Here is a 21,742-nt window from a genome sequence, read left to right as displayed (position 1 = left end):
TATTTAGCTAACTAAATAAATAGACTGGTCACCGCTTAAAACAACCAAACTCTTTTTTTATTAACAATTTAAATACAACAATAAATCTACTGAAACTAAAAATAAATAAAACAATATCTCAAATATGATTATTAAAAAAGCAATATTAAATATAATATTATGTATATAATTCACAATACGTATGATGTATCCCAAACCAACAAATCTTTAGCATTGTTATTCCTACCAACAATACTACATTTCTAGAAGGTATGATGTATTTTTTTTAACAAACAAATGTAAAGAAAATATTAAAATATTTTTTATTTGTTCATAATAACTAATTATGTGTTTTAGAGTCAAGCATGTGTTATTTCCTTATCGTATTGTATGTATATATTTTGTACCCAATATATATCAAAGAAAAAAACATGCACAAAGTACTTATTTCTTGTAATATAAGCTGTATTATATGCTATATTTACACATAATGAAACTATAGGTCATATGGTTTCAACTAATTATTAATTGACACTAGGTAAGACATTACTTAACATGACTAAATGTAATGCTTAATAATGTTGTAAATACTAATGATTAAGTCTTAATTAGTGTCAATTATTAATTAGTTAAGACATTCTGTCGTACTTACTGTAAAGGTACATATATGAAATTACTTATTAAACAAAAAGTGTTAAAAAACAGAATATGTTTTATATTTTAGATTTTTAAAACTCCACTTGCTTAGATTACAGCTTTGCACATCTGTTTAGCAAACCACTGTGCTGAACTCGTCATATATATATTGCCTTCTAATGTGTTTGAGAGCATCAATTGTAAAGTTGTGAAGAGGTAGAGTTGGTATACAGTGAATAGCTCTATTTGAGTAATGTTTTAGTCCATATTATGGCAAGAACTACTCAAGAAAGTAAAGAAAAAAATACTTTAAGAAATGGAAAAATGAAGACCACCTCAGAAAAGGAAGACAAAGAGTTACCAGTCTCAATGCTCAGCTAGATGCTTTACAGAGTATTTTGGGTTGTTCAACACTTATAAGTTACTTCCTTATGTGTACCTTAGTAGTATTGATAGCTTCAGTTCTCATTTACAATGTAGCCTGAAAAGTGAGTGAGGGAGAGTGAGTAAGTGAGTGAGTGAGTGTGTGATTTGGAACACAGCCTGGGGGAGGGAAGAAACAGCAGATCGGAGCGGTTTAGCTGCTACACTAAACAGTCATGGAGGAGACCATGCCTTCAAGCTCGGAGCCGGAGATGTTGGAGGATCCTGAGGTTCCAGAGGAGCCGGGGAACAGCGAGGAGAAGCCCGCTCCAGAGAAGCCCGCAGATCCGTTCAAGAAGCCCGATATCTTTGCGGCGCCGTCCGTGGTGGGGAGACGGAGCGGAGGAGCGGCGGAGATTGAGAAGGTTAGCCGGGCTGAGAGCTCCTCTCCCGGGCAGGCAGGAGGGTCTGGAGACCGCAGACCTGCTCCAGAAGATCCAGAGGCTTCAGAAGCTCCAAAAGACCCAGATGCTCCAGAAGATCAGGTGCCCACCTCCAAACCACCCGTTCATCCACCACTTCCTGAAGGGTCAGGTCCAGACCAGAGGCCTCCAGTGATAGAGAAGAAGCCCCGTGCTGTAGAAGAAAAGCCCACCCACCCCAAACCCAAGCATGAGGTCAAAGGCCCCAAAAAAGCCCCCATCAAAGTGCCCCCCTCTGGTAAATTCCCCCCTCTGCCCTACTCTGAGCCCCCCTGGGCTGGGGTGGCCACTGTACCCTACTCCTTTGAGCTTCTGAAGAATGGAGCCATCCTGGACTCCATCCCTCTGACCCAGCAGAGCTACTTCGTGGTGGGCAGGTTACCTGTGTGTGATGTGTCCCTGGAGCACCCCTCCATATCCCGCTACCATGCTGTGGTCCAGTACCGGGGTCTTGTGGGGGAAGAGGGTTCTGTGGGAGAGGAGGCCGGGTTCTACGTCTACGACCTGGGCAGCACTCATGGCACCTTCCTAAATAAGAACAAGATCCCACCTAAGACCTACATCAGACTGAGGGTTGGGCACGTCCTGAAGTTTGGAGGAAGCACCAGGCTCTTCATTCTTCAGGTTGGATTAGTGGTGATGATTTGTGTTTAGAGTAGGGGTGGGCGATATGGCTCTAAAATAATATCACGATATTTCATGGTATTTTCACGATAACGATACTTTTGGCGATATGACAAAACACTGAATTCGAAAAATTATTTAGAATTGTATTATTGCATGCAATATGATATGGCTAACAGAGATAGTAAAAAATAATAATTTTATCAGATTTTTTGTCAGTAATGCACTCCAGTAGATATATCTCTAGTCTCTAGTAGATATATAATGGGAAATGACAACAGTGTGAATTTTTCTTTTGCTAAAAACGGCAAAAAAGTAGTACTTTGATGTGATAATTAGGGGTGGGTGATATGTCGCGATATTTCAGGGTATAATATCGTTCACGATATTCAAAATCTTTAGCGATATTATTGCGTACGATACGATAAAAACTAGGGCACACCCCTAGTTTAGAGGTTTATCTGAAATTAAAATTATTGTAAAGTGTGTTTTTTGTTTATGTTAGGATTAAGAAATATACAATATTACATCGCATTGCAATCAACTTAGTTATAGTAATACATTTCAGGATTTATTGTGGAAAACATCAGTGCTTATGGACCACTGAAAAACTGCATGTTTTGCTAAAGTATTTATTTTAAATACAAAGAAAATAAGTAATTTTTCTGGTTTGCTTTTGCTACCAAAAAAAAAACAGGTTGTCTGGTAGATTCCATGACCTTTTCCTGGCTTTGACAGCATTTGATGGTTAGCTTAGCCAGTATGGTCCTGCTAATCCTGGCTAAAAGGACCAGATTCATCCATTTTTTTTTAAATAACTAATTTCCACCAAAAACATAAAGGCTGTCACTTTAAAAAGAGTTTTAGTTAGTAGGCCTGTCATGAACCTTGTAAAAGAAAAAAGTGTATTTAAGTATATTTTTTAAAGGATACTTAACATGGAAAAAAGTACATACTTTTTAACATTTAAATATTTACTTAAATACATACTAAAAATACTGTTTTGGAACAGCTTATGACAACTTAAGTATATTTCAAAGCATATTTAAAAGCATTAAATGGTGCTTTTGAGTTCTTTATTCGTACAACTTCTGCGAACTGAAGTAGATTTGTTTGTGTTTTTTTAAACACTTTTTTATACACTTGAAGTATATTGTAAATGTGCTAATTTGCATATTGACGCACATATTGTGCACACCTTGATGCTACTGTTAAAAAAAAAAAAACACTGGATAACTGTATGAAGTGCATCTCATTGAACCTGTACTAGACTTGGACAGGTTCAATGAGTGTGTAAATCTAGGAGTGTGTAAATCTAGTTAAACCAGATTTTCTAATAGTTGTTGATAACCCCAATATGCTTAGAAAAGCACATTGTCACTAGGGGTGGGCAATATTATATCGTATACAATATATCGTGACACAGAAATATCATGATATTAAAAATCCATATTGTGATAATAGGGCTGTTCTGTCTTAAAAGTAGTCTATTATTTACTGTGAAGCTTTAGGTGTATTTATTGTATAACTGTTTTAGTTTGCAGTTTATATGCATGCACTAAATGTTCTGCAATATTATTTGCTGCATTATATTATTTTATGCTATATTTCTTCTTTTGCCACATTATGATTATTCTGTTATACTATTATACTATATTCCTGAAATGAATGAATTATTTTAGTTTTCCTATATCGTTATCGCAAAAATACCCTGAAATATTGTGATATTATTTTAGAGTCATATCGCCCACCCCTTATTGTCACTATAAGTAAATGTACTACATAAGCAATAAAATACTGTCATGACCTCTCTATGGAGATCAACACTTGAAACACCTTGAAACAGCTTATTTTTCATGTATTATTACATTTTATTACTTCTGTTTGCCCACCTTTAGGGTCCCGAGTCTGATGAGGAAGCAGAGTCTGAGCTGACGGTAACAGAGCTGAGAGAGCGGGCCAGGAAACAGCGAGAAGAGCTGGAGAAGAGAATGATGGGAGATGGAGGTTCTGATGATGATGACGACGACGACGACGACAACAGTGATAAAGCTGCAAAGAATGGAGAGCAGGAGTCTTCTAAAAAGAGCTCCCCAGAAGATACCGGCTGTTCTTGGGGAATGGGTGAGCATGGAGTGAACTTTAACTTTGTGTATGATTTAACTGGTGAACAATTCGTGAACAACAGGAAGGAGCTTCAATAAGTTAACTATACCTCTATGTTTATATACTGCCAAATACAAAATCAGTATTTAAATCTAGAAACAAAAGATGAATAGTACTCAATGTGCCCTATTTACTACATAGTGCACATCTTTGGGGTTCTGTTGTTTTGTGCTGCAGTCCGGAAATCCCACAATGCATCATAATATAAAGTGTAATCCCTATGATCCATTGCATTTGGATTTGGTTTGGTTTGGTTTGAAGATTCACAGATATTTTCTCTGACCTTTCTGTCCACCATTCTGTTCCTTTTAATGGTGCTCTATATAGTGGTCTAGATTTTATGAAGGGAATATTGATTAGCGCACAGCTTTTATGTGTAAAAATGTGTGGAAATCCCTTAGCTACTTTTTCTCCCTACTAAATTTCTCCTATTGCTGCTGATACATGTGCAAATACACACACAAGTAATGCCAATAAAATAGGGCTCTCTAGAGCAGATAAACATGAACCTGTTGCCACGGCATGAGCTACAGTGGTATAAAGCTGTAGAGCAATGGAAATGTGTTCTCTGGAATGATGGAGCTTCATCCAATACTTTTGAGATAAGGTGGGGTGGTGATCATCCACCATCCTGACTTCACTAATGCCTAATGCAAGCAAATTCTCACAGCAATGCCCCAGAATCTAGTAAAACGTCTTCCCTGGACAGTAGAGACAGCTGCTCCAACAAAAGCAGAATAAATCATTTTTTAAAATGGAAAAAAAACAGTGAATCAGCAGGTGTCCTAATACTTTTGTCCATTTAGTGTAAAAATAATTTCTTTTACTTTTTTATTAATGATCGCAGGAGATGAGGCCGCCCCAGAGGAGGATGAGAACGAGGAAAATCCATTCGCCACAGAGTTTCATGAAGACCAGGAGGCAGCCTACTTGAAAGATCCTAAAAAAGCTCTGCAGGGCTTCTATGATCGTGAAGGTAGTGTGTAGTAATGGTTTTGCAGATTCTTATCAGATAAAGTTAATCATTATTAAATGTCTTTTTTTCTGTCATTTCAGGAGAAGAACTGGAGTTTGAATATGAAGACAAAGGTCATGGCACGTGGCTCTGCAGAATCAAGTAAACAAAAAATATCTTACAGTATATATTGACAAGAATGCTACTGCTTTGTGGAACATGCTGAAACCGCTGTTTGGGCCGAAACATACTCTGCTTCTTGCTGTACAAACCCTGTATATATCAGAAACTCAGTCTACATTGCATGAAGTTGTAGACTTTATTTTAATTGTACTTGAAGGTTCTCATATTTTAGTGTCACCATGTTGAAATGAACTTTGATATGAACTTAAAAAAATCATCAGTATTTGTGGAAGCCACATATGCCCACATATCCCCATCACCAGTTAGAAAAAAGGTTTAGTAACGTAGTTTAGTAACGTCATTTAAAGTACTGCACTTTATAAACTCACCAGTGCATTGTTTGTTCATTTTGTTCATTCAAAGGTTTGACTGATGTCTTTATATATATATATATATATATATATATATATATATATATATATATATATATATATATATATATATATATATATATATATATATATACTTGTCCCAAATAAATGAGTCCCCACAATTCTAGTCTGATTTGGGGGAGGAGCTCATTATCCCTGGTTTGGAACAGCTTCTTCCACCAGGCAGTCAGACTCCTCAACACACAGAGAAGGAGCTGGAGAAGGAGCAGAGAAGGACATGTTAACATTTAAAGGGACAGGAAAATGATGTGATGAGTGGAAGCATCAAAAATTAAACATCACAATACATGGGTTCCCAAACGGAACCTAACCCACAAAGAAAGCACACTTGGGTCCAGAAAAAAGTGGGAAAGCACCCTAGTAAATGGAGGGAACACATCTGAGTAATCATAAACCCCTATCAGGCCCAAACTCGTTCAAGACCCAATTGTTATGGTTGCCTGAAGAAAGAGAATCTACGTAAATATATTGTCTTTTTAACATGCTAAAAGCAAAATGTATGTAACTACCTGGACTTTAATCATATCTAATTTGAAAATATGTATTTGTCTCAAACATTATTGAGGGCACTGTAAGTCTGAGTGACTGAATGACTCATTTCTTTTAACTCCAGGTTGCCAGTGGATGATGCAGTGGGCAGGCAGCTGGCCGCTGAGGTCACTCACTCGGGGAAGAAGAAGGATGCCGCTGTGCAGTGCTGTTTGGAGGCCTGCCGCATGCTGGAGGCTCGAGGACTACTGAGACAGGAAGCAGGTTGGTGGCTTATTAATATCTGCAGGTGTCTCCTGTGCTTTTGAAGCCTTGAGGCAGCAAAAGTGCTTTTAAAATCCAGATGAAGCTTTAGTGCAGAATCAGTTTTGTTTGGGCTGAATGTGGCGAGAGTTTTTGAAAATTTCCTTCCTCAGATCTGGTCTAAATGGCTAGCTTATATAAAACCCCAAAGACCAGACGTCTTGTAGACAATATGCCATCTGACATGGATCTTTCCTTTTCTCCTCTTTTTTTATTGAAAAAAAAAAGTGATTTATACGCAGGAGAAGTCAGAAATTAAACTGTTAAATTATAAAGGGAATATATTCTCCCAATCTTGTATTCAACTTGAAACAATAATCGTATTACCATTGTTTTTTATTTTATATAACATTATTGAGACAGCTCTCAGAGTATGGAAATTGTGAGCATAATGAAAGTTTTTATAGTCTCTGTTTTTCTTGGATGGGCTTCTCCAATAAAAACAAAATAAATATCCACCTCCACACTGTCGCACATATGATAAAGTGATATAAAATCTCAATGATCTCTGCTAAAATCTCTACTGATTTTAAGATCTTGCTCTAGATCTGCTATTATTGCTCTGTATCTTTATCTTCTGATCTTCTCTCTAGTCTCCCGCAAGCGTAAAAAGAAAAACTGGGAGGACGATGACTATTACGACAGCGATGACGACTCGTTCCTGGACAGAACAGGTACAGTGGAGAGGAAGAGGAAGGAGCGCATGAAGAGGGCCGGCAAGACTGAGGATCGGCCTGATACCTACGACTCCCTGGTAAAGATCCTGTGTTGTGTGATCTGTCCACACGGCATAACATGAACAGAGTGTCTATTAGAAGTAGGGGTGGGGAATATTATATCGTATACAATATATCGTGACACAGAAATATCATGATATTAAAAATCAATATCGTGATAATAGAGATATTCTGTCTTAAAATTAGTCTATTATTTACTGTGAAGCTTTAGGTGTATTTATTGTATAATTATTTTAGTTTGCCGTTTATATGCATGCACTAAATATTCTGCAATATTATTTGCTGCATTATATTATTTTATGCTATATTATTTATTTTGCCACATTATGATTATACTGTTATACTATTATACTATATTCTTGAAATGAATGAATTATTTTAGTTTTCCTATATCGCCAAGTATATCGTTATCACAAAAATACCCTGAAATATCGTGATATTATTTTAGAGCCATATCGCCCACCCCTAATTAGAAGCTCTGCTGTAAGTAGGGGTAAAGTATTAATATTATTTTAGCAGAGAAAGAAGTCTAGGCTAATTTGGGGGAAGGGCTCATTATCCCATGAATCAATTGCTTAATCCTATACATATTTTTTTCTGTGTGTAGTTTTATAAATGCTTGGGTCACTTATTTTTATTAAAGTTTTATCCTATTTTATTTAATTTTATTTATTTATGATTATTTTTATAAGTCAATTAGTCATTGATTATTTCTGCAATACCCAGCTCCTGTTTAGGTCTGTAAATATTACCCTGTTGTCCAGTCTCTAAAACTTACCCTTAAAAATCAAATGTATTTGTAACATTAATCTATTAGAGCCTGGACCCAGTTGTGAATATTGATCCGAAATTGAAAAATGCAATCAGTTATATTAATTGAGCAGCTTACTCATGTTTTTTTTTTTTTTTTTTTTTGTCTTATTGTGATGAAAAAAGCACCCGACTGTTAATATTTTAAGGCTAAAATCCTAATGTTACATAAATTGAACAACAACAAATTTCTTAACTTGTATTTTAACATTTTATTCTAGAAATCAGGTCAGAACTAGTTATATGGGAATTAAATATTTTTTTATATAAGTGTTTCATAAAAATTTCAAGTATTGTTAAATATTTGGAACAGACCTATAACTGTATAATATAAGCTTAAGATACATTGTTAAAAGGAAGTAGTTTTATTTTATATTCTGTACATATGCGAAAAATGAGAGGAACAAACACACATTCACACACTGTCCTGTGATGCTCCCAGGATGTTCAGTATATGTCACTTAAGGACAGAGTTTAAAGATTTTCACACACATTTTAAAGGCTCTGTGACGCGTCACCATGGGCTCTTTTAAATAAATGAAGTTACAGTTACATAGCGCATTTCTGGAAACCCAAGGATGATTTTACAATTTGCAAGATTTAAACACAACCATTCATACTCAGCATTTAAAAATTCATACACTGGTGAGAAGCAGCAGCCAATAGCACACAGCGTACTCTCAACCGGAAACAACAGTCCACCTGGAGGACTGCATCATGCAATACAGCACTATGCATATCTATTTAGAATATTATTTTTTTTTCTGGGCAATGTAGAGTATCCAATTTACCTGCTCTCCATGTTTTAGGGTTAATACATGTAAAATAAATAAATTATTTAAATAATACAAATTATTGTGGAAATAATCTTCAAATGAAGATAATGTGCAAATCTCAATTTAAAGCAGCCTCGTTCCTGGCCTGAACATTAAGTTGCAGTAGTCTAGTCTAGTCATTGTTTATCACATCTCCCCCACTGCATTTCTGTTCCCAGCACTGTGTGTAGAGCACTGTTGTGACAAATTAGCAAATAGGCAACACTGGGATTAAGAGTTAACGTTTTTTTTTTTGTTTTGTTTTGTTTTTATTGTCATTTATTATTGTCATTATTTTTTTATATTATTAATTATTATTATATTATTTATTTTCTTCCCCTCATGATGTGAGAAGGGCAATAAACATGTTTATCAGATGTCTAAGATGACTCTTTGTCCCTTTTAAGGTTTCAAAACTTGCTGAAGTGGAGAAAGAAGTGTCCGAAACAGAGAAGAAACTAAATTCTTCTGGAAAAGGTGAGAACTGAAAGACTCATTTCAGTTTAATTTAAAGCTTTTTAAGTCTATTGAAGACTCTCTGCAGGTCTGAAACCCAATATTATATAACTAACATGTATGTGAATTTAACACTCTGCACTACAGGAGGCTCCAGCTCATCCACAGAGGATCCTCTGGATGCGTTTATGAGTGCCGTACGCAGTCAGGCAGCTCTGGACGGCGTGGAGCGGAAGAAGCTACACCTGCACGTGGCCGAGCTGAAGAAGGAAAGTCAGCGGCTGCGTAAACTTATTGAACTGACCAGACCTACGCAGCTGCCCTCCCTGCAGAGCACGTACGAGAATTCCAGATGTATTTTAATAATGATGCAAGTGTCCTAGTGTACACTTACATGCTAAAAGAGGACATAGGACAGGAACTAGCATCGTGTCCCATGACTTTTGCTATATATGAATGAAGTTCAAGAATGCTGTTCTGACCTGTGGGATATGTGTGTGGAGTCTCCTGCATTGGATGTGGATTGCATTTCTGCCACAATTGCATTTCTTTTTACACAGAAAGTGTTGAACAAATGTTAGTGTTCACGATCATCACCTAGTCGTTACCTGTTAGCATTACCTGTTAGCCTTACCTGTTAGCATTACCTATGACACGTTTCCAGTACACACATGACACTGAGATGTCAAAAGTTTCAGGCTTTATATAATCATTGATGCAGCCTTGCCATGAGCACACTGGCTAGTGTCCAGCTCCACACACAAGATAACACCTTTGCAACTCATGAGGTAACTAAGGGAGGAATGATGCTCATAATTCGATTCAAGATTCTGGATTCTCAATTTGATTTTCTCGCAATTTTTGGAACAAATTTTGAATGACAAAAAAATAAGGAAACTTTCTTCTTTTTTTTTTATTATTTCTTAATGATATAAACAATGATAAATGCACCTTGTATAAATGCTCCCTGTACTGATCTAGCGCTATTATGTTGTTTTATTTCTCAGTTAATCACTTTTGTATGTAGGCGATCTAGAGTAAAATTATCATTTAATATAATTCATTACTGTATTTAACCCTGTAAAATGCCTTGACCCGTATATGGGCTACAGGTGTAGGTGATACAAAATCCTTATTCTCTGCTGTAAAATAAAATAATATTTGAGGGCTTTGAAGACTCCTACAGGACACTTGGAGAAGCTGGCTGTTTTCTCTCTACTCCACTAAATAATTCCAGATCAGTAACAGGACTCAACTCAAATTCTGCAGGTTTAAAATAGACATTAAAACTAGACAAACACAATGAAATTACAGGTTTAGAGCACATGAAATGTTTGATTTGTATTAAATATTGATTGTAAAAAGAAGTACAGGAAAGACCAAATTTTATGATTTTATTCATTATATTTTGACATTAGCAGATTTACTTAAATATTTTTATATTTTCTATTGCAATTACACTTATGGTTTTCATTAATGTTCCTTATGAAACATGAAAGCTTTTTTATGTAATGCTTAAATAGAAATCCTCAAGATTTAATGGTGTAATGTCAGGCAGACTATTGACTAAAATACTGGCCTGTTAAGGGCTTATATAGGTTTTTGTGTATCTTTACTATAGAATTTCAGTTTTTGGACTTTTTACATTAATTTGGCTGCATTTTAAAAATTAAAATATTTTTACTTTTCACTCCACTACATTATTGTAAATCTGTTGTTCCATTGTTGTAAATCTATGGCTGGGGGGAGAATCTGTCGTTTCTTCCAGCCGACAAGAGTCAAAACCTGGAGAGACAAAACTTGTGTAGCACCCATGATTTTCCTCTTTGCTAAACATGGTTCAACCTTAAGTGTGAAGTGTAGATATTGATGAATAATTGTGTTTTTATTTCTGTTTCTTCTCTTTCAGTCAGTCTTCTGAGTCGGAGAAGCCCAAGAAATTAGTCCTGCCTCAGTTTGGAGCGATGAAAGGTGGCAAAAAATTCAAACTGAAGACAGGAACTATTGGGGTGAGAACATCATTTCCATGTTTTCTTCACTATTTTCACAATACACAGAATACTCTCACAATACTCTCTCTCTCTTTCTTTTATGCACACAAACAGACTCTGCCTCCAAAGAGACCCAACTTACCCCCTGAGCTCTTCAACATGAAAGAACTGCCCCCTGGTGGAGAGGAGGAAGAAGAAGAAGAGGAGGAGGAGGAGGAAGAGACAGAGAAACCAGAGGAAATGGAGGAGGAGGAGAGCAAAGATCAGGATAAAGAAAGCACAGCACAGTCAGAGGGTGATATGGAGGCTGATCAGTCTGATAAGATGCTCAGTAAAGAGGAATCAAACGCTGGACGGCAGTCAGACGACACCTCGTCTCAGAGCCGTAAAGGTTAGTGCTTAGCCAAATTTCAAATACTGATAATATTAATATTCTTCTATACTTTATACTAAATAAATGAGAGAAATAATAACTATAAAACAGAAATATACAGGAAGCTCTATAAATAAACTATGTTAATTGTACAAATATGTACAAATATAAAAGGAGAATAATAATCTGTGATAAACAAAAAAAGATCTACTTATTAAAAAACAAGTTATGGAAATATCGAAAGTAAAAGAGTGCATATTAATAAAAAGGGATTTTTTTTTTACCTTTTCATAGGATATTTTGAGAATAAAAGGACAGTGAATTTAAAAACTCCCATTCATATGTGTGAAATATGCCAAAAATATAATATAACACTACTTGTCTTTTTTGCATAGTGTTGTATAATAGAAAAATATTTACCACTAAAACACAGTAAAATCAGCTTAAACTTGATCTATTGTGTTTTTATGAAGGAGCATAATCCCAATATGCTAATACTATACTACTGTCCACAGTATTTTTTATGTATTTCATTACTATTCATTATTCAAGTTAAAATATAAAATATTTCTCGCCCCTCCCCCATGAAATAACTTTAGTGTTTAGTATGCACAGCTCCATTTTGACCACATGGCGGCAGTATTTAACCTTGTCAAATGAGACTCCTTTGACGACTTCATTAATTCTTTAATAAAATAAATTCCAAAATAAACAATGATTTTGTGACCACATATTGATGCCATGTTAATTGTGTATTTTTTTATGTATTTAGAGATGGGAGAATCTCACAGACAAACACAGAAGAAGGCTTCATCACATGATAATAAAGAAAAGGTTAAATCAGGTCATCACTCAGACTCGTCTGCAAAAGGTAAGAATCACAGATCAGTATGTTTGAATGCATAGAATACTGTGAAGAAAAGGTGTATCCTGAAATCCAGAGTTTCAGATAATAACAGCTCATTTTTTTATGCTCTTTAGGTGAACAACCGCAGCCCCAGAAGAAGAGTGGCAAGAAGATGATTGGCCCCAGCAGGGTGTGTAGTGTAGTTTGTACTAAACGTCAGCACACATACACACATTGATCTTTCTCTAGTCTTTATCATGGAAAACTAACTCTCCAGTCCATATAGTTCATATCTACCAGGTCCTGTTTACATAGCTGCACCTATTGTTCATTTTATGGGCAATATAAAAGTTACTGTATTTTTTGCACTATAAGGCACACCGGATTATAAGGCGCATTATGTGGCACTTGTAAGGAACAGGGGTGTTGCCATGTTTTCCTTCTAATTCAGAAGGTAAAGCTAAGCTATGTAGACAAAACTGTAATTCTCTCCTGAAAACTGTTCCCGTTTATATACAGTAAGCATATATTTCCAGATTTCCACTAAGGCTGGGTGCAGCAGCATACTAGTAGAATTCATACATAAAATGCACTGGATTATAAATTGCACTGACGACTTTTGGGAAAATTAAAGGATTTTAAGTGTGTCTTATAGAGCGAAAAATACAGTAATCCTGTTTTTATTAAAGCAACTCTTTCTGCTGTCCAAGGAAGGCTCTCTAATAGATTTTAGTATTGCTGTGAAGATTTGATTGCATTAGTGAGGTCAGGATGTTGGATGATCACCACCATACCTCATCACCAATTTACCCCAAATCCCAAATGATTAGATAGAGCACCATCATTCCTGAGAGCAGTAATTTAAAATATTATATATCATTGATGTCAGAGCCACAAATACAGATACATACATACATACATATATATGTTATGTTTATTTACTAAAACATTTTCTCCTCACAGCCTCCAAGCACTGTATCCAAGCAATACCCAGAGGATGATCCTGACTACTGTGTGTGGGTTCCTCCAGCAGGTAAAGTACCAGTCTTACCACTGACTCTTTAATAAAGTGTGATATTATTCGATTTATTTATTTATTTTATTATTATTATTGTTTGTTTGTTTTTTTACATATTTTGAAACTGAAATGCATAGAATAGCATTGTGGCAAAGGAATGAAATGTCAGTTCTTTCGCATCCTTGGTGTTTGATTAGTATAATTTCATTCACTCACATTCACTCTTGTAGTGTAGTAGTGCACAGCTGGGGTATTGTAGCGGTCAAGGCCATTTGAGTTAAGTCTTAATCAAGACTCTGCCTACGAGATGTTGAGTCTAGGCCAAGACCAAGACTACACTCTAAGAAATATAAGTACAGAGTAAAGCTTGTTGCTGGGGCTGTACCTTATATTGAGGTACAAAAAAGTACCTTTCAGTGAAAGTCCTTTTTTGTACCCATGGTTTTTGTGCCAGTAAAGATTATAAAGATTATAAACATTATTATCAACTAAATATGGATCAAAAACTTGATGATCCAAAATTGTCTGGCTTTCAAATAAAAAAATGTGCAATTTAAATATCTATTGTTTATTAGTACAGTGATACAGAATACTGAATGTACCTTTTGGCTGATTAAATGGTACAAATTTGTACTTATTGCTGTTAGAAATTACTTTTGTACTTCAGAGGGAACAAATCTGACCCTGTATAGACCAATATTATACCTATGAAGAGTGTACTAAGTACTTATATCGTAGCTCTGTTTTTTTAGAGTGTAGATTAAGATTTAAAAAGACTGATAAGAATATAAAAAATAAAAATTAGAACATCTGGAAAAACAGGAATGTATTGGTTTCTAACACTGTGTACATTCATTATTAATATTCATTATTAATGATATTTATTGATAAATGTATGTAATTATATCTCTTTCTAAATTATAACATTAACTGCTATATAAAACAAAATGTCAGTTTCAAAGTAACATTACCTCAGAAGCGCAGGACTCGGCTGATCTGAGTCAGATTCCAAATGAGGTCAAGACTGGAATTGCAGACACAGCAAAAACTGGAGAGTTTAAATTTCACAGCTATCCCACTTTTATTTTACGTTTTTGCTTGGATACAACGAGATGTTGGCACCATCCTGTAACCCAGTTACAGACTTAAAAAAACAGTATAGAATCTGCCTAATACAATCTGAAGCAACAATTTTAACTTACTTCCAATGTGCAATAATGTGACATTTAAGCTAAAAATCGATATAAAGCTACATATAGGCTACAATTGTATCTTAACATATCTTGTATTAACGATTTTAAAGTACTCCAACATAAAAGCAACAATAAATAGTAAAACAGTAAAAATAATAAAGGATATAGGACTTAATACGTTTTTCACCTTTAATTCTCTGTATACCCCTATTCTAAAGGACTTCTTTTCATATACTGCAACTTTTGCACCCATTGAACAGTAGGAGCAGATAAAGACTTCCATCCTCTAAGCACAATTTGTTTTCTTATGATATTACTATTATGGATCCAATGATCTGTAAGCTTATGACATTTGAGCTAAGATTGTAGGATCCAGAGAATACAGAGTCTGGAACAGTAGCACCCCATATTGTCAGTAAATATTACTTAAATTTAACATCAGAGACTCTTAAAAATAGTAAATTTAACTAAATGTAGTTTTCTCATTGGCTCCTGCCATCATTCGTTTTTATAATAGACAAATAACTCAACTACTTTCCCTTGGATATTCAGTAATATTGTATATCGTTGCTGTCCAATGAAAAACACTCTTCTCCAAAACAGCAACTTTACAGGAGAGAGAAAAACCTTGTAAACTTTCATTGTAAGTCAATGTAAAAAGAGTTTATTTCAGCTCATTTTGAAGAGTTTCTATTTGTCCGTTCATCAAGAAATTTTGGCACAGTGTAAGGGACATTTTGTCTGTTCAAATTATGTAGTAAACAAAAAATCAACAAAAATTAAGATAAGTGTTCGATAGGACAGCGACGATATAATGGTTGATTGTCTGGCCACTGTGTTGTAGGCTATAGGAGCAAGTTCACAATTTCTGTATTATGAAGTGTTACAAAGTGCTGGCAGTGCACTGCAAATACACTGTGCTGGGTAAAAGTTTCGATGCAATGGGTGGAATAGACTGGCAAACGGGAAGCAGAGATGTTTTTTTTTTTTTATCCAGTACTAACAACGTAAATCACAAGCTAAACGTCCCTAAACCCTAGAGCACTAACGTAATAATTGGTAACAACATCACTAACGTAGGGTGTACACTGTATGACAAGTTTTGGAACTCTTCTTTAATTTTACAACTTAAAACATCACATAAAATAAATTTAAAAAAGTTACCATGGATGAACCTATAAAAAAAGCAGAAAAAATATTGGAAAATCTGGTAATCCTTTATAGATGATGTCTTAACAAAAAAAAATAATGCTGCTGGGAACTTGGTCTTTGGTCCACCCATTCCTGGGACATGTGAGCGCCTAATTTAACCACATAAACACTAAGATCAGGTAAATTACACCCATAAAATATCTTACTTTCCATCACTAACGTCGGATGAAAATCACACGAACGCATGCCGTTTGAAAAAAACATCAATGGGAGGAGAAAATCAATCATAACATTAATGGCATCAATGAGTCCAACTCAGACAGCAGCAACTCAATGAAAATCACATGAAAAAAAAATAGTGTGGGTGAAAATCACCCGACGTTACCATTCTAGAGTTAATAAGAAACTGAGAAACTGTTATGTTGTCAAATCGATTAACTTTGAATTCAGCTCTTTTCAGTGTTTAAGGGGTTAAATGGTTTATGATATTGAAGGCTTATTATTAAATGCTGTTTTGACATGTCTCATGCCCAGCCCAAACATTCCTTCACCCACGGTAATCTCTAAACCAGTATGCCAGTCTGGAAAAGTAAAAAAAAAAAAAAAAAAGTCAGGAGAAAAACGCAGCTGAGGAAAGGCAGCATTTTTGTTCAGGTCCAAAGAATGCACATCAAAGCCATCAAAGAGCTGCAAGATAAAGTCTTACTTCCTTAGTCAATCGAGATTAAAGGAGCCAGAAGCTTTTTTTTTTTTTTTTTTTTTTTGCTCGGTCTGTGAATTTAGAACACGTATTGTGAATGATCACGCTGACATTAGAGCTGACCTCGTATGAAAACTAATGACCTTCATTACACTGTTGCACTAGCCATATGCTCTTTCATCACGCCACAGTATGATAAGCTTTAACATTTGGAGGCATGTGCAATAAAACCTCAAACAGCTATGATGAGGGTTGTTGAGCAATCAGCTAACAAGGAACAGCCTTTCATATCATTATCCTTTTTAAATTTCCATTTTACGCATTTTATACCTGCTTCCAGCTGGAGCACAGAGTGTGAAACATGATCACACATGTGGGCAAAAGTATTGAGACACCTTAAAACAAGGGTATTAAAGAAGTAACTCCCGTCTTTGTCTTAGTAACTGTCTCTGCTGTTGGCTTTCTGATAGATTTTGGAGGATTGCTGTGAGGATATGATTGGATTCAGTAATAAGAGTGTTAGTGACATCAGGATGTTCAGTACTGGAGCACTGTCATTTCAGAGCTCAGCCCTGGGGGGCATTATACCCCTATAGCACAAAAATTACGTTAGACCCCAAGAGATTTGTTTTTCTGCTCAATAGAGTCTTAGGACCCTGTCGTCTTGTACCCCGACAACAGTATTTTCAAACCCGAGTAAGAGTTTAGAAATAAATCTATACTGATGGACATGGTGGTCTGGAAGTGAGGTGTGTTCAGGAACATTTCTGGTGTGTTTCTACCTTGGTGGCGGAAAATACAGGTGCACCACTCACTGATTTAAACCCTGACAACAATCAATAGTCGCCCGTCCATGCATATCTTAGCTGCTCACATTGCTGGTTCTGTAAATTACCTGCCACATCTTTACATCATGAACGCGCAGGTCAGTTTCCTCTGCTGAAACTCCCAAAACGCTGTACTGTTAAGATTACAATGCGCCAAAGTCAGAGTGCACCTGGCTCTTAAAGGGAATGGCAAGTGACATGCTGATTGGTTGATTTCCCGTTACCAAAACGCACCCACGATTAATTAGGAGATTTAATACATGCCTTTTGCTTGTTTTGAGCAGTGCAAGTTGTGCCCGGTGTTCGTTGAAAAACATTATTTTATTTTTTTTCTCTAATTGTTCCCATTTTTCTCCCCAATTTACACGACCAATTACCCAACCCACTCACTAGGAGTCCCCCTATCACTAGTAATGCCCCAACACACCAGGAGGGTGAAGACTAACACATGCCTCCTCCGATACATGTGAAGTCAGCCACTGCTTCTTTTCGAGCTGCTGCTGATGCAGCATTGCCAAGCAGCCAGCTTGCCCGGAGGAAAGCACAGCGACTCGGGTCTGATACGTCAGCTCACAGACGCCCTGTGCTGCAGACATCACCCTAGGAGTGATGTGGCGAGAGAGCGCCATCTACCCACCCGGAGGGAGCAGGGCCAATTTTGCTCCCTCTGAGCGCTGACAGCTTGATGACAAAGCTGCATGAGCTCATAGTGGCAGCGCTCTAGACCGCTGGACCACTCAGCGCCCGTTCCTTCAAAGGATTCTTTAAGCATTGCCACAAAAGAACCATGCTTCTAGTTGATGTTTGATAGTGAACACTTCATGTACACTTGTACATAGACCTTTCAAAAGTAGTTGAAGGTTCCTCACACTTGCACATTTATTATCATCTTTAATAAACTCCTGAAGACAGAGCTCTTCAAAGAGCACTTACTCTCCTAACACCTCTAACTAACTACCTTCTACTACCAGATCAGGAGAATCTCTCGTTATCTATAATAAAGTCCTGAAGACAGAGCTCTTCAAAGAGTACTTACTCTCCTAACACCTCTAACTAACTACCTTCCACCAGATCAGGAGAATCTCTCGCTATCTTTAATAAACTCCTGAAGACAGAGCTCTTCAAAGAGCACTTACTCTCCTAACACCTCTAACTAACTACCTTCTACTACCAGATCAGGAGAATCTCTCTCTATCTTTAATAAACTCCTGAAGACAGAGCTCTTCAAAGAGCACTTACTCTCCTAACACCTCTAACTAACTACCTTCTACTACCAGATCAGGAGAACCTCTCTCTATCTTTAATAAACTCCTGAAGACAGAGCTCTTCAAAGAGCACTTACTATTTCCCCTTGGCCTCTTTTAGGCCCTGTCTAAAAATGCCTAGAACTTCTATGTCCTCTAAGTCGCTTTGAATAAAAGCGCTCACTTAATGTAATGTAATGTATTTGAGTAATGCATTACTGAAAGAACCCTCTGAAGTACTCTGTTAAAGTGTGCAGTGTGTGAAGTGACCTCTCATTGTTCTTGTTTCGTTTGAACAGGTCAGAGTGGTGACGGTCGGACTCATCTCAACGACAAGTACGGCTACTGACAGGGGGATGGACCAGTTTCTTTTCAAGCAGGGTCCACTTCATCTGAACAACTGAGCACCACATGGCTACATTTCCTTTTAGTAAAGAACTCGCTCGCTCGGACGGGTCAAGAAGACTTCAGCCATTTACGGATGAGAAGGGCATTGTGAGCGAGACCTTTTCCGGCATTCACAGCCTCGGCCAACTGTTTTGCACTTGTATTGCGCTTTTCCACCTTAGTGCACTTAGTGCACTTCCAGAGGAGAGCTGGACTGGAGTTTAAGGACTGGGGAAAGTAGAGGATAGTTAGATTTTGAACATGTAAGCAATGATTAAGGTTAAAAAGGAAATACATTTGGAGCTCAGCTCAGATCAGCTCAGCTTTAAACATAGACATGCCAAAAGTCATGGAACAGGAGTATTGTATTGTGTTGAGTAGACTGCTGCACTAAACTGTGGGATATGCTTATTTAGCCTTTTGCATTTAATAATATTGATGTGATGTCTACTAGAGTCTGTTTGCTTGGACAATTTTAGCCAGATACCGCCGGTCACGATCACTACCACCCACTGCAAGGTGTCCCTGCAAAACCTCTGAAGTGGAATTTCCCGTCCAAGATCTGCCACCCTCGCTTAATTTCAGGCTAATGCTAACTTGTTAACAGCCAGAGAGAGTGTCCTATTGGGCAGCACAGGCTTCTGTTAGCTGATGTATCAGAGCTGGGTTGCTGCACTTTCCTCAGAGTGCTCTGTGATACTACCCAGTGATGCAGTGTCTGGCTTTACATGTATCAGACGAGTACTAGCATGTGTTGGCTTCATTTTTTTTTTTTTAGTGTTTGGGCATAACTAGTGATAGAGGGAGTTCATATAAATGAGGATTGTGTCATTTTTTCTTCCAAATTGGGAGACAAATGGGATACAATTAGATAAAATGAGAAACAAGTTTTGTGTGTGTGTACAGCTCGGGAAAAAAAAAATGTTTCTTTGATTTTACCAAATTAAAAAACCTCTGGAATATAATCAAGAGGAAGATGAATGATCACAAGCCATCAAACCAAACTGAAATGCTTGAATAGTTGCACCAGGAGTGAGTAGCATAAAGTTATCCAAAAGCAGTGTGTAAGACTGGTGGAGGAGAACATGCCAAGATGCATGAAAACTGTGATTAAAAACCAGGGTTATTCCACCAAATATTAATTTCTGAACTCTTAAAACTTTATGAATATGAACTTGTTTTCTTTGCATTATTTGTGGTCTGAAAGCTCTGTATTATTTTATTTTCTGCAAATAAATGCTCTAGCTGAAGATATTTTTATATGGAATTTGGGAGAAATGATGTCTGTAGTTTATAGAATAAAACAGCAATGTTCGTTTTACTCATAAACCTATAAATAGCAAAATTATAGAAATTACAGTGGTCTCTTAATTTTTTCCAGAGCTGTATATATCCACCTACTTTTTCGAGAATGTTTATTCATCATTTATGATGATGATTGACTTATTCGATTAATATGGAATAAGCATCACAGGCAACCTCTTTAATGATTAGATCACCCCAGGTGCAAGTTAACGCCAGGTGTTTTTATGGCATAAGAAACCCTGTTTTGTTTGAACACTGAAAAACATTGAGGTTTTTGGATATAAGTCTTGATTTAAATGCTTAAATGAACAAATTTATAACTGGCTTCTTTCATTAGTACATTAGCATATTCGCAGCAGCTGCTCCTGGGTCAGTTTAACAGGCTTAGTGCAGGTACATTGTTGACTCAGTGCACTGTCCCGGGTCACTGTGTGTGTGTGTGTGTGTGTGTGTGTGTGTGTGTGTGTGTGTGTGTGTGTGTAACACTAGCCTCGTCGGTGAGTTCACTAAGCCGCAGTGATCGGAGCAGAGAGTGCTCCTGCTGGATCTGGCTCTGCGTATGGCTTGTGTTACCTTTCTGGAGAAAGGGCAGTGAACGGGGGGGCGGGGGTGTATTCAGCAGCCATCTGGACACTTGGTCGGCATTCTGGGATTGAGAGCAAGCTGTTAATGAATCAAGTGGCACAGGCGTGTGTGTGTGTGTGTGTGTTTTTGTGTGTGTGTTGGGGGCAGTGTACCTTATGTGTACTTGTGTTCCCTTTACGCGATATTAATGAAGAGTGACTCAGCATTGAGGAGGTGTGTTAGTGAGGTGTGTGTGTGTGTGTGTGTGTGAGAGAGCTGTGTGTGTGTGTGTGTGGTGTTTTGTCTGGGGAAAGATTAGGGCCTCATGCAAACTCCTCAACTCTTTCACCTTTGGTTCTCTCCTTCTCTCCTGTTTTTAGACCTCTGATGTTCTTTTGTTTCGGGCAGATTATTAAGTGAGATGTATTTTATATTTCTGTTCTTTTGTAAAATAAATGTAAATTTAGTTGTGAAGCACAGTTTTTGTCAATGTTTGTTAATGGGGTCTTTTTTATTTTTTTATATAGACCTAGTGCCCTTGAATTAATCTATTTTATGCATGAAATACTTATGTGAAAGTTTTTTATATATATTTTTTTACTGTTTTTTGGGCCGCCATCATCCACCTCTCTTCAAAGGACCAATTAAGCTTTATTAGTGTTAATACAGATATATAGTTTTATATGGTCATTGTGTATACATTGGAGAGATAATAATATAAGTAAGATAACAGGCAAAAAAGGGGGGAGGG

The 21,742-nt window shown here is 36.7% G+C and overlaps 1 protein-coding gene across 1 annotated transcript; it reads left to right on the top strand.

Moving 5' to 3' along the window:
• Nucleotides 1-1,178: 1,178 nt before the first annotated feature.
• On the top strand, nucleotides 1,179-21,470 carry LOC103040940 (solute carrier family 4 member 1 adaptor protein). The gene is made up of 14 exons (XM_007247681.4): nucleotides 1,179-2,084; nucleotides 3,983-4,208; nucleotides 5,098-5,226; nucleotides 5,307-5,367; nucleotides 6,394-6,533; nucleotides 7,166-7,326; nucleotides 9,342-9,411; nucleotides 9,538-9,727; nucleotides 11,300-11,399; nucleotides 11,496-11,772; nucleotides 12,527-12,625; nucleotides 12,736-12,791; nucleotides 13,565-13,634; nucleotides 19,035-21,470. The coding sequence occupies exons 1-14, from the start codon at nucleotides 1,215-1,217 to the stop codon at nucleotides 19,082-19,084; spliced, it is 2,499 nt and encodes an 832-aa protein (XP_007247743.3). The 5' UTR covers nucleotides 1,179-1,214; the 3' UTR covers nucleotides 19,085-21,470.
• The last annotated feature ends 272 nt before the right edge of the window (nucleotides 21,471-21,742 follow it).

Source organism: Astyanax mexicanus, chromosome 14, assembly GCF_023375975.1.
Source record: "Astyanax mexicanus isolate ESR-SI-001 chromosome 14, AstMex3_surface, whole genome shotgun sequence".
NCBI classification, from domain to species: domain Eukaryota; kingdom Metazoa; phylum Chordata; class Actinopteri; order Characiformes; family Acestrorhamphidae; genus Astyanax; species Astyanax mexicanus.
The sequence above is the reverse complement of the archived record's forward strand: the minus strand, read 5'-3'. Positions and strand labels throughout refer to the sequence as shown.